Source organism: Pavona decussata, unplaced genomic scaffold (genome assembly GCF_977016875.1).
Source record: "Pavona decussata unplaced genomic scaffold, jaPavDecu1.1 SCAFFOLD_602, whole genome shotgun sequence".
NCBI lineage: Eukaryota > Metazoa > Cnidaria > Anthozoa > Scleractinia > Agariciidae > Pavona > Pavona decussata.
The window spans coordinates 1,108,876-1,122,384 of NW_028145860.1; the positions used below are offsets into that span (position 1 = coordinate 1,108,876).

The following is a 13,509-nucleotide window of genomic DNA, read 5'->3' on the forward strand; positions in this document are numbered from 1 at the left end:
GCTACACCAATGGGGTGGAGGTGGGGCGAGCTCTACCAAGAGGGGTGGGGTGAGCTCCACAAAGGGGGTGGGGGTGAAGTGAGCTTACACCAAGGGGGCAAGATACTCAGGTCTATTCACTCATGCACTGACTGTAGAACAGGTGTTTTCAGGGGACACACCTTTTTTCTCATGACAAATGCTACCTATTTTGCAGGCTAGAATCCAGTGTCTTTTCAAAAGAAACTTGTGATAAATTATTTTGAATGCGCATACAATCAGCTTATAATAATACATGAAGTGAAAGTAACAGGTGGTTTGTCTGATCTTATCACTTCCTGCTTCGATGTTTTGCAGGGTCATGACATCTATGGATTTGATCTGGATCTGATGTTGCACAGGATCAATGCTTGTAAAGTATGTACAGCAATTCTCGTTGGCTTTTTAAATGTAAATGCTTTGTTTATAGTTTAGGGGCGCTTAGCTAAGGAAGCTAGTTTTCAGGCAAACCACTCAAATGATGGGAAACAAATAATAAAAATTCAACAGAACAGGTTAAAAATCCGAGCTGGCAGGACGCAGACCTGAGTTGGCTATTAACAAGCGCTACCAAGGAGTTGAACTCGGGGATTTTGAGAACAGCTTCAGCTAACGGCCACAACAGGGGTTGTCTACTCACTTGTTAGTAACAGGATTCTGTAATGAGTTTTATTCTTTTGAAATGCCATTATAGCAACATTTTTTCATGCTCTTGGTTCATTAGCCTTCCTCACAGACGCTCTTTGGGCTTGTCACACAATCTTTCCTTATCAATGACACATCACGCAAACACGATCTTTCTTATTGTCCCATTGGTGAGGAAAGATTGCGTGACAAGCCAAAAAAGGATCTGCGAAGAAGGCTATTGATTCTTGTAATGTATTTTTTCCTTTAGATCCCTCATTGGTCTCGGCTTGGACGACTTAAAAGAACCATAATGCCAAAACTCTCTGTAAGTACTTTTGCTACCTTCTACCTTGCAGGTGTTGATGTATAGGTGTTGAAACCTTTACCAGTGATTCACTCGGCGATTCAAACCTACAAACATACTTGCATAAGCCCATCAAACCTTTTCACAGGTATCTGATGAAAAGACAGGGGTCTGATGAATTTCTGATGCTAGTTCAGATATTGAGGAAATTGGAATTTAGATTCCAAATTCAAAATCTTCAAACTTTTTTTTGCAGAGTGGTGGCCCAGGCAAAGGAGGCAGCCTTATTGATCGTTCCATCACTTGTGGTCGAATGGTGTGTGATGTGAAGATATCTTCCAAGGAGCTTATTAGATGTAAGAGCTATGATTTGACAGGTATGTGGCAAGCATTATTCATCATTCTCATGAAATAATTTTCTCACTCATCACCATCACGCAAATCATCCTAAATATGTTATCTAGTCATTTGATGTTAAGGCTTTTTTTCACTTTTTCCCTTACTCAAACTTTTGTTTCTTTCCCATTTTTTTAGCATTGTCTTGGGCTGTGCTCCAGTCCAGGAGAGAAGAGATTGATCAAGATGAAATCCCCAATAAATTTAAGTAAGTCACGAACTGAACCTTGTATTGGAGTGTAGCTTAGTAATACATAAGACACAAAGGGCTGTTAATTTATGTCTCAATCAAGTCAATAGGAGTCAATTAAGAACAGCTTAGAGCTCTCACCTAGATGTCAGCATCTTAGCTAACACATGGCTTGTTAGTCTAAATGTCAGCTGTCTCCTCCCCCTAACCCACGAGGGTAGGGGGGGGGGGGGCTCCTCTATCTGCTCTGGGTTAGGGGGAGGAGACAGCTGACATTTCAGTCTAATGGCTTTGATAATGTATTTAATGGATATCTTTACGTGCACAGTAGTATAAAATACAAAAGACAGGGAAAGACAAAACCTAAAAGTGCCCTAGGCTTTCTGGCTTCCAAAAGACACACACACAGTACTTTATACAGGTACCTCTTGTCTTGGATAGGGCGTGGCTCTTTGCTCTCCTATAAACAGTCATAACGTAATGTTTTGTTGTTGTTTTTATTTGGAATTTTCAAGGAATCCCTGTCATCTCCCACCGGCAGTATTAGCAACAAAGCTTTTGGGCAAAAAGTTACTGGCAGCCCCTAGTTAATCCATCTTAGGTTACTTGGGGAGGAAATACTTCACGCTAAGAAAACTAGTTGTAACGCGTCGCGTTAACCAGTTAAGACACTTAGGCTTGGAAACATTTGTGATCTGTAAACCATGCGCTTATCTTAATGTTCATTCATCTGTTCCTTTCAGTTCTTCTCATGAACTCCTTCACATGTTTGAGCTTACTTCGGTAAGTACAGTTTATCTTAGTTACTCTCGTCACTTCATTTCAGCATATCGCATTATAAATGACTGATAGTACAATGGAACCCGGTTAATGCAGACATCAAAGGGACACGCAAAAGAGTCCGTATTAAGCGAGCTTTCACAATAAACTTCGCAGTCAAAAGGCAAGCGATTCAAGCAATTTAAAAGCAACACAACGTTGCTTAATGTCACAGCTGTAACTTGAGTTCAAACTGAAGCAACCTTACGCCTATTCAGATAGCCTAGGACTAAACTTAATGTTCTCTCAGTGTTTCAAACTCGACTGATAACAAATTGCGAGGCCTAACCGTACTAATAACCATGTCAGTTTAGCGAGAATTTACATTTATTTCTTTTGGTCTGTGTTGAACGCCGTCCAGACAAGGTTTTAAACTTTGTGTGAACATAGTTTAGGCAATCAATCTTCTAAGGCTTTAAATGTCCTGTTTTTCTTCTTTCTTCAGATGGATGCTTTACTTTCACTGAGGATCATGTATGATCTCAACGTATGTATTCAGACGCTGTTCAACTTCCAGCCTTTGTGGCTTTGCGTTTTCGGTTTTCGTAGACACCAACATCGTTGTGTTTGGAAAAATCTCGATACGTCCGCCTTTCCTAAAATTATATGCGTTTGCTTAGGTCTGTACTAAAAACATGTTTTCAATCATTTCAGTGTAAGCTCGTCAAAAAATTTAATGTTGGTGTGGACAGTACTGAATCAGGGTTGTTTCCCTAACGCGTAATTTTTACGTGTACTTGTAAACACGATCGTGAAACGCCATTCAGTTTGTCTTACTACCAGGCCTGTAAGTTTAAATGTAAACGTGGCTAAGTGCGTTGCTGTTCCTTTGAAATCTGGCTAATCACGTTGTTGATGTTGTTGTTTGTTTGTTTGTTTGTTTTGTTTCTGAAAAGGATGGCACAAAAATAAATGTAAATGGCACTGATAATTAGTTAAACATGGGTTCACGCTTTGAGCAGTGCGTCTATCGATTTACGGATGCACGCGGAAAGTTTGGAGAGCACTCGAGAAGCGTAAGAATTGCCGAGAGCAGCTCTTATGCTTCTCGAGTGCCCTCCAAACTTCCTAAGTCCCAAGTCCTTCAAGTCAAACTTGCTCCTTCGGGAATGTCACGTTATTTCTTAACAAAAAAAAGGAGTAATTTTTCGGTGGTAAAACTGTTCAGAATACTTTTAATTAGTTTGCTTTTACACTCCTTTGTAGGTTTTGCCTCTGGCTTTACAGATTACTACTATTGCTGGAAATGTTATGGTGAGTAAATTTTTGTTGATATTCCAAATCCCCAATTTGTTCTTGTTTCATACGTAAAACCGATAACAGTTTATCGTTTAGGCCCAATTTATCCCACACGTTTTAGTCGCTTCGGATATAAGTGACTAAAAGCCCCTGGCAAACTTTCAAAAATCGGAAAGTAAATCGCGTTTGCTTTGGTTTTACTTTACCACGCTGTGTGATTGGCTAGCAAAACTGGCGCCACTTTCTCAACCAATAGGAAACCAAAACAAAACCAATCGTGCCTTGCGCGCAGCATTTTCCCGCCCTTGGCGCCGGTTACCCGAATTTGCTTCGACTTCTGATTGGTTCATTGCGCTGTTTAGGTCTGTTGTGATTGGCCAGAGTAATTACTTTGGTTTTCATTTTACGACACACAAACAAAAGCTTCTTTAACCACACAAACAACAAGTAGTACATGTTTTACTAAATTTGAAGGTGATGTTGTTTACACGGAACAATTTTTAACGCAACACGGCGCGCGGACAACTTTTAAAGCAACATTTCGTGGCGGCAACGCGTTTCAAGTTTTCGAAACTTGCAATGTGTTGCCGAAACAAATTGCTTCGTTAAAAACTGTTATGTTATACGATAACAACGTATAATTGTTCCGTGTAACTTCACCTTTTGATATTTTTTCGAATCTCATTCACGCTTTTTCGAAAACTACTCTCCCGCGCGCGCTACAGAAATCGTGGTTTATCAGTATCCATAGAGATGCGTTTATGATGTCACTGAACTTTCATTCAAGTTTTCACCCGACGGTTTGAAACCGTGCTGTGTACAAATCCGAGTTTAATTCCAATCTAAACAAGCTTTCGAGTTTTCAAACATTTTTTATCTTGTTTGATTAGTTTGTCTGAGCAATAATCAACTTTGTTTTGTCGTTTTATCTCCCTTTTTCAGGCTCGAACGCTTCTTGGCGGCCGCTCGGAAAGGAACGAATTTTTGTTGCTTCACGCCTTTAACGAAAAGTAAGTTCAAGTTGTTTTACATCGCAATCTCCGTTCCCATGTACGCGTTTAAAAGGAGGATCATTATTTTCAATCGGTAGAGGGGGCAAAACATGAAACATAAAACGTTTGTTTTGAAAATCACCTCTCTGTTAATACGGTTTTATTTTCTTCATCAAATGACAGGAACTTTATCTGCCCTGACAAGAGTTATGGCAAGAAACAAGTGGTGAGAATTTCCTTTTACAATAAAATGTGTTTATGATGCCATTAAAATAAAGATAAAGACCACTGGATAAAGACTAACTTCCCCGACGTCATTTTTGCCACAGTTTTGGTAACACGATTTGCACACCGCACCTTTGTCCAAATCTATTTTTAACATCTGATTTCCTTCCTTCTTTCCTTGCTTTCCTCCTTCGTTCCTTCCTTCCTTCCTTTCTTTCTGTCTATCTTTTTCTTTTTTCTTTTTTTCCAGGCTGAGCCAGTTGATAATGATGACGATGATCAACCTAAAAGTTCAAAGAAAGGAAGACGAAAGCCTGCTTATGCCGGGGGACTTGTTTTAGACCCGAAGAAAGGTATTCAGTACTGTTTACTAAGCAACCAGTTCGCTTTTTTGGCTTCTTTATTCTTCTGTAAGGCAAAGTCTACTGTAGTTAAAGTTAGAAGCCACTTTACTTCAATTGAAATGCTACACTGCAATAATTGAAGCCCTTAAGTCGTTAACATGATTTTAACCCTTAGCCATGGTAAAAAGGTTTTCTTCATTGTATATAACCACGTCTAGTTACAACTAGTTTCATTTTGCATTAAGCTTGGTTCACACTTGTGACATAAGCATAGGCATAAACATAAGCATAAGCATAAGAATGTTCACACTTGTGACATAAGCACAAGAAAGGCGACATACGCAGGCGCATTGGGCTTCAGACTTTGATCGCGGGAACTGCAGATCAGCCGGCAGAGATTGGGCACTATTTTCAATTATATTTCCGCTGATATCAAACACTGCTGCTTCGTTATGCTTATGCTTATGCTTATGTCGCACCGGTTCACACTTGTGATAACGTGACATAAACATAAGCATAAGCAAAAGAAAAAGTTTCCTTTTTCTTATGCTTATGCTTATGCTTATGTCACACCGGTTCACACTACACATTCTTATGCTTATGCTTATGTTTATGCTTATGCTTATGTCACAAGTGTGAACCAAGCTTTAGTTTTGTGTTCATAAAACTTGAAAGCGTGTCTAACCAATCAGTGCACGAGCGTCGTGTATTTTCAACCAATCAGCAGCCAAGTTACAGCCAATTTTGACGTGGCTGAAGCACGTTTTCCCGCACTTAGCACGGATTGCACGAGTTTTTCTTTTGCTCAAAGTCAGATTGGCTCAGTTTGTTATATTTGCGTTAACTGTGATAAGCCAGCTCTAGTTTTAGGCCATTTTCAGTAAACAAGAGTTTTTCGGCGCGTCGTGAATAGTATTTGTTTACCATCCTTTTCTGCCTTCAAAAAGAGTTGCATTTTAGCGGTGTGAATTATACTTCTCATGCAATTTTATTATTTTTTAGGCTTTTACGACAGGCACATCCTGTTGCTAGACTTCAACAGTCTGTACCCGTCCATCATTCAGGAATACAACATTTGTTTCACTACCATCAGTAGAACAAGCTTCCCTGCCAATGGGGTGAGTCTCCTTAAGTTTGTGTATGAGTTTGACTTCGTCATGCTTAAAGTTGCTGCTACACGAGGAGATTGGCCTGCAATTTTCAACTCTGCGCCGATGCGAGACAAGTTGCAGACGAAACTGCGTGTTACACCCGCTCTTGGCAACATGTCTCGCGATGAACTATTGCATTGCGAGTTGCAGAAAAGTAGACTAGACTTCTACATCTCGCAACGTTGCGAGATACGTTGCAGTAGTTAACATGTCTTCCGCAACTTGCAACGCAATACTGGTTGCAGGTCGCCAGCGGAAAAATTGGCGCTTGTAAGGCTTGCAAACCGTCGTGATTTCAAGTATCAGTTGGTCTGTATGAGAGTTTTTCAAAACCATTTGCCAAACAGTAATTGCAAACTTTTAAGTTTTCCATATTAAGTCGCCTTGTGTTAAACTGTTTATGACGTTGTACAAGGTGGTTCAAACTTTTGAATATGTAGATCAAATCCAAAAGTGACTGTTAAATGAATAGTAGCTTACCAATGACACCGGCTGTTTGTTTTGCCGAAAGAGGTTGTTCTGATATTTGAATCTGTGGAATAACCTATAAATTGCAACCATTAAGATATTTTAGCAACTCTTTCGTAAGGTGCACTAATGATTCAATGGATAATGTTTGAAATCATCATTGATCGAATTGTGCGTTATCATCTTAGAAACCAAAGGTTGAAACTGTGTTTTTCTTTTATTTTTCTACAGGCTGACGAGGAAGATATTGTAGAGTTACCAGATCCTGATTTGGAGCCAGGTATACTGCCGACTGAGATCAGAAAACTGGTGGAACGAAGGAAACAGGTTTGTTCCAACGCCAAAATAAGTCATCTTTTTGTGAGTGGAATTGTAGCTATTTCATTGCATGCGTGGAAGACAAGCATATATGCCAACCTCGTTCCCAGGGTCGCATCTTCCCGTTCCCGGGGGACGTGAAGAGGAGAGACCTTGGGACGAGGTTGGCATATATGCAAACTGTGTGGAAAGGCCTCCCATGTTAAAGATTACGTTAAGACGATAGGACTAGCGCCCTGATCAAATGAGATCCACTGTTGGCGACAATTCACTTTTTGACAGGTTATGAGAGTGTGCGCACAATTTTTAGTGACACGTTTGCGTTAAAAGGCTTGCTGAGTAACTTGGTGCATGGACAAAATCTTGTTGCGGCAACTTGTTGCAAGCCTGCGCGCCATATTGACATGTTAACGATTTTAAACGCAACATTGTTGCGTTAAAATCATTTAGTGTAACATCAGTTTTAGCCTTAAACAAAGGGCTATAGTTCAAACTCTTAAGACCGGGAATGTAATATCGGGATAAGAGCGTTAGAGTTAACGAGTAACAGTTCAAACTCTTTAGAATCCGTGAAAGTCGATGAAAGTACGCCAGGGCAACAATATCAGTTTATGTTGAAAAATCTTGAAAGTTACCTTTACTCACAATTTTGCCTACTATTTGTTTGATAAGTTTCAATGGTGCGCGGTATTTATTTTTAGTCTTATAAACTTTCCTTTACCAGGTGAAAGGCATGATGAAGAATCTCAGCCACGAATCTGAGCAGTATCTCCAAGTGAGTGAACAAATTTATTGAACACTATACTTACTACAGTCAGCGACTTGTAATGATTTCCTGTGGTGCTGTTTATTATGCTACACAAGGTGTTGTGTCTTTTGAGTCTGTGGATGAAATCCGAAAGTGTGACCATTCAAATGAAAGCTACTGAGCAGTACTTTCCTGTAGCGCTGTTTATTATGCTGTACAAGGTGGTTATAACTTTTGAGTCTGTGAATGAAATCGTAAAGTGTGACCATTTAAATGAAAACTTTTGAGTCGACATTCATGTAGTTCCTTTTCTCGGTATCTTGCAAATTTAAATTTGGGATGTTTTTCTTGATTCGAGCTGGGGACATCTTCTAGTGAAAAAATTGATCTTTCTCTGTGTTTTGTTTCAGTATGACATCAGACAAAAGGCGCTGAAGCTGACTGCAAACAGGTGAAACTTTCATCTTCTCTCTCTCTCTTCATCAAGGGAGGGGAATTCCATTACTTGAGGGCTGAAAACGTAAATGTTCAATAGCCGACTGCAAAATGTTCAGTCTTATTCTTCCGGTTTGTTTTTTTTTTAACCATCAAACAGAATGGTTTAGTCATTACAGTATGCAGGAGGCGTGTAACACATCAACCTCCAGTTTTGCTAACCAATCACAGCACAGTAAACGTAAAACCAAAGCAAACGCGAAATTATCTCCGACACAATTGAAAACCGCTCTATGAAGCATTAGTTTTGGGCGATTATTTCTGAATTATTGATTGATTTCCCTTGAATTATATTTTCCCCTTCAGCATGTACGGTTGCTTAGGATTTTCACATTCCCGTTTCTACGCTAAACCTTTGGCTGCGCTCGTGACAAGCAAAGGAAGAGAGGTAAGGGATTCAATTCCTGTCACATTGTCGATGGCTATTTTGCCAAACGGTTTCATTGTCTCGGAAAGGTGGTGAAAAGTCGGGAGTTTTCGTTCTCCAGGGAGCAATTTAAAACAAAAAATTGTAAATTTGTATGGTGTATAATTCCATGACGACATGATCAAATGCGCTTTACAGTATAGGGACATTCTCCAGATCGAATTGGAATTTGGGAATGTCGGTTTTTGAGGAGAGGGAAAACCGGAGTACCCCGAGAAAAACCTCTCGGAGCAAGGACGAGAACCAACAACAAACTCAACCCACATATGACGCTGAGTTTGGGAATCGAACCTGGGCCACGTTGACGGGAGGCAAGTGCTCTCACCACTGCGCCATCCCTGCTCTCCTAAAACGTTTACACTTGTAACTAACACTCTAAGTCCTCGTGGTTACACGCTCATGTAATCATCATCGGCATCATCATTATCATCATCTTTGTACAGGGAGCCCACATCACGGAGGTGATATTCAGTGGGGCCCTGTAAATTTATATAATTTAAAACTTCGGAAATAGAAAGTCTAAAAAAGGGTAATAAGAATTGGGAACTGACTAAAAATATGCTCATGTCTTAGAAAGACTGTTTAAAAGGTACTATTCCTTAATACCTTGGCAAACGAGTTTGTTCTTAAGAGTGAAGACGGAAATCGTTCTTTCTACCGGTATTATAGCAATTGATGTCACTGTTCCTTAAAATAAAAAAGACATAATCTTCAAGTCTTTAACATTTTTAGAAGTCTTAAACGATAATTATTGAATTGTTTCTTTTTATTCTTCATTGAGTTTCTTTTTGTGTGCGCACGTCAAACAGCGGCCCAGCTTGTAAACTACAAGTGTAAAAGTTCAATTAAATTGATCCCAGATGAGTAGCAACCCTGAGTGGTGATATTATAAGGAAAAATTAGATGAGGTCACAAGTACGGACTTAAAGTACAGCAACAATACGACAGGGAAAACGCACCGAACAAGTTCACTTAAAACTTTTCACCGCTGAAATTTTCACTTTTCCGTAGTTGATCGTTGCCATGCCAACCGTTCGTGTTTCATGTGGTCACGTGGCTACCAGGTGCAGACAGTCGTACTGTTTTGTCTCTTAAAATACCTAGCATCACAAATGAAGTCAATTTGCGTTCTTCCATTTGACAGACGAATACAAAACATTAAAAGTGTTGATCATAATTTATAAATGAAGTTCGTTTGGCATTTTTTCATGAAGCTGCGAAAGAAATTTGACTTTATTAAACGTAATGCTTTTTTTTTTTTTTTTTTTTTGCGCGGAATTAAACTTTTGGCCTCAATATCAGTTAGAACAAAAAAATATGCAAAGCGATTTTTGCCAGACTTTGGAAACTTAAATCGATTTTCAATCTTAGTATACTATAGAAATGTAAGAAAAAAGATTGCGTGATATTTGCCTGTAGTAATAAAACGATTTGGACGAACTTTAGATAACTAGTGAGGGAAAACACAGATCGATTTTAGTCGTGAAATGAGTAAGAATTAAAGTGATTTTATACACTTTGGGGAATTTAGGCAATAAACAATGGGAAATTAAATTGACCAAGGGATACCAAGCTGTTGGCAGCAAGGATTACAGTTAAATATCTTTTGCAGTTCGAAAAGTATTTAGGTTGCGGAATTTATGGCTGCTGTCGACATTCGGGGACTGAGTTACGCAGTGTTACATTGAAGCATTTTATTACATAAATCAACAATTTGTTAGGTTTCTTTTGTTATTGTACATATTATCTTCGACATCTTCGACAAATATTGATCTATACTATGCGTCTGTATTCGTTAATCTATCTTTAAAATTTATATTATTTGGAGTTATCATTACCAACTTCACTTAGTTGACACAAGTTGTTGACAACTTCACAACTTTGTTTATCGGACAACTAGAAACAGAATTCCAGCAAATAAAGTTCCCGTCACTAATCCTCAACTGAAAACGATTTCTGCGTTTGGAATGTCTAATTCACTTGAAAAACAAAACAAGCAGTTTCTGCCTCTTTGAACGCAGCACGACTATCGCAATTTCTTAAATATCGTCCGACTCGTTGAAAATCTGAAGGAATTCTTCGAAATCCACTCTTCCATCTCCCTTGGTATCCGCCATTTTTATCATAAGGTCGATGTCAGATTCCGTGTAATCAATGTGTAGTCTTCGCAGTACACGCTTGATCCCTTGAGCTTCGATGAAGCCTTTCTTCTCCGCGTCGAACTCTTGAAAAACCCGTTTCAGTCGTCGCTCTCGGTTCGTCTCGCGTAGGATGTGTTTTGAAATGCGCTGAAAACTCTCGTATGATACCATTGTGTTTGGTGAGTGGCCTAAACCTGTGGATAAATGAGAAACGTTTGCTTATGCGACGGGTAAAAACAGAATTACTGAATTCTTCCGTTTAAAAAAGAAATGATGCTTTGAATTTTTGTCTCATCGCTTTTCGGTCGCTAAAGGTTCAGCCAAAAGCATTGATCTAAAGCAAGTTTACTAACTGTTCCATAAACTTGCGATTACTCTTCTCGAAACCTTTAACATTTGATGCTTCAAATTGCAGTTTTGCTGTTATTCGGTCGCCAAATAATTTTAAACAAAAGCAACAATTAAAAACTAGCTTCACAAAGCTCTTTAAGCCTGTAATTGCTTCTCCTTGATTGTGTATTTAAAATGGTCTTCGAAGCTGCCTAAACGTCTACTACTAAAAGTGTGGCTTTATTTCTACAAAATTTTGTAGAAGAAAAAACTTAACACAAGTCATAACTTTTGAAGAGCGGAAGTTATATAGTACAGCATCAACATAGCTACTCACAACAGGCAAATACGCTACTAAGAATGTGCTGAAAGATTACGAATTTTTGCGCGGGCTTTTGTGGTCAAAACTGCAAAACCGCGAGGAAGAAACCTGCCGCATTTTTTTAGTCAAAACTAACTGGCAGCTGTATTTCGCAGCGATCAATTTTACCTGCGTTGTGAAGTTGTTCTTTAAGTTCTTCGTCTCTGATCTCTTCCCCAAGTTCTTTGAAGACGTTAATGAGGTCTTTTACACTTATAAATCCATCGGAGTCCTTGTCGAATTTTCGAAAAATCACCCTCGTGTTGACTTGCTTCTGGTTGCAGATCGCAGTCATTTTGAAGGTAGACTGGCTCGGGTTCAGATACGTTTATTTGGCTGCGATTACTTCGTCCTTATTCACATGGCCGTGCTCAATTTGTTTTCATTTCGTCGACTGACTGCGGCTGGTTTTTACGCTTTTAACGAGGTGTACATTGTGTTGAAACCAGATTCGATTGTATCCTCGACAAAAGACTTCCCTAATTCGTCTTATTCATATGCATGGTTTTAAAGAAAGGTTAATTACTTGGATCGCTAGGGAGGGCTAAGTGACGCGATTTGCTCTTTGATCAAAACATGGCTTTTGTCTTGGGGCTTATAAAAATTGAATCATCGCTTTCAAACTGAAAGCTCTTGGCAAAATAAAAGATAATTTAATGAAAGTCTGTCACGTACCCAATATCATCGGAATGTGTGCTCTCAGGTGTAAAGTGCAAGTCAGAAAAATATACCATCACATTTATTCCAATGCGCATGTGCCACATATTAACATTCAAATCCTATCAGTATGCAGGATGTTTGTCCATGAACCTAGTTCAATGGCTTTAGCTCCCGCGAGTCTCCTGTAGCTCTTTGGTAGAGCATCCGAACTAGTAATCGGAAGGTCTTAGGTTCGACTCCTGATGGGAACACTCGGATTTCTTTTTTCCGAGTATGCCTGTGTCACTCACTGAATAATACATCATTCTCAAGTCAAAAATAATCAACACCTGGCGCATATTATTTTCGATTTGTACTTCACACCTAAGAAAACACAACCCATCAATAGACGAAAAGACGCTTACACGAACATTGTTCGCTGCCAGAAATTTGATTTTTAATTTTTGAAAGCTAAAACGATGAAACCTTCACAGTATTAACAAAAACATTGGGCTAGCTTTCACAAAACAAAACTACTGCAAATCGATTTAAACATATTGTCTGAAAACTCCCGAAAACATTTCAGTCGTACCCGAAAGGCTATTTTCTCGGCGTACTCCAGAAATTCGATTTTTGATAATTTTGAAAGATGAAACGTTGAAATGTTTACAAGATTAATAAAAACACATTGGGCTAGCTTGCACGAAAACTACAACTAATGCATGAAAAAGATACTTTTTGAACCCGAAATAGCCTTCGTGGCAGACGTTAGAAAGGGGAGAAGGCGGGGGGTGGGGGTGGAATCAGTTGCGCGCGCGCGCGCCCGATTTCCTCCTATCCTCTAGTGCCTGGCACGCAGACTAGGCCCGAAAACGCTTCAGGAGTTTTGTGAAACGGACACTGGATTTTCAATGCAGATGGTCAAACACATCCTCGTCATGTCCAACTTTGTCTTTGTTACAAGTAACGAAAGTAAAACAAATTTTAAACCAAAGTGAAACGTCAAGGGCAGTTGGCTTGAGTTCAAACTTTTTGAGAACGCGGAAGCGCTAGTGAGAATAGTAGTAGTGGGAACGGATGAAAGTTGGTGGTTGCTCCTTTAACCTAGAAACACCAAAAGTGATCAGCGTGTAATTACTCCTTATAGTATAACAACTTAATCAAACATACAGGTCGTGGGAGCAGGCCCGGGTTCGATTCCAGGCGTTGACGTCATGTGTGAGTTGAGTTTGTTGTTGGTTCTCGTCCTTGCTCCGAGGGTTTTTCTCCGGGTTCTC

The 13,509-nt window shown here is 39.4% G+C and overlaps 2 protein-coding genes across 2 annotated transcripts in view; one reads left to right on the forward strand and one right to left on the reverse strand.

The window, feature by feature from the left end:
• LOC146449254 (DNA polymerase alpha catalytic subunit-like) overlaps positions 1-13,509 on the forward strand; it is a 40,046-nt gene that overhangs the window by 12,370 nt on the left and 14,167 nt on the right. Inside the window, exons 30-44 of the mRNA XM_085101477.1 lie at positions 337-396; positions 914-970; positions 1,206-1,326; positions 1,484-1,553; positions 2,279-2,318; positions 2,800-2,841; positions 3,561-3,608; positions 4,536-4,603; positions 4,769-4,811; positions 5,061-5,163; positions 6,157-6,272; positions 7,005-7,100; positions 7,816-7,866; positions 8,250-8,290; positions 8,641-8,722. Of these exons, the coding sequence (XP_084957603.1) occupies positions 337-396; positions 914-970; positions 1,206-1,326; positions 1,484-1,553; positions 2,279-2,318; positions 2,800-2,841; positions 3,561-3,608; positions 4,536-4,603; positions 4,769-4,811; positions 5,061-5,163; positions 6,157-6,272; positions 7,005-7,100; positions 7,816-7,866; positions 8,250-8,290; positions 8,641-8,722 (1,038 nt within the window). The remainder of the gene's footprint in view (positions 1-336; positions 397-913; positions 971-1,205; positions 1,327-1,483; positions 1,554-2,278; positions 2,319-2,799; positions 2,842-3,560; positions 3,609-4,535; positions 4,604-4,768; positions 4,812-5,060; positions 5,164-6,156; positions 6,273-7,004; positions 7,101-7,815; positions 7,867-8,249; positions 8,291-8,640; positions 8,723-13,509) is intronic.
• LOC146449255 (neo-calmodulin-like) lies at positions 10,204-12,365 on the reverse strand. Its single transcript, XM_085101576.1, has 2 exons — positions 11,723-12,365; positions 10,204-11,096 (listed from the first exon to the last, which is right to left on the reverse strand). The coding sequence occupies exons 1-2, from the start codon at positions 11,886-11,888 to the stop codon at positions 10,801-10,803; spliced, it is 462 nt and encodes a 153-aa protein (XP_084957702.1). The 5' UTR covers positions 11,889-12,365; the 3' UTR covers positions 10,204-10,800.

Excerpts from the sequence above, each read along its gene's own strand:
- LOC146449255 (XM_085101576.1), bottom strand. The coding sequence starts at position 11,888 with ATGACTGCGATCTGCAACCAGAAGCAAGTCAACACGAGGGTGATTTTT. Across the intron at positions 11,097-11,722 it reads AGAACAACTTCACAACGCAG|GTTTAGGCCACTCACCAAAC; the intron begins GTAAAATTGATC and ends ATTTATCCACAG.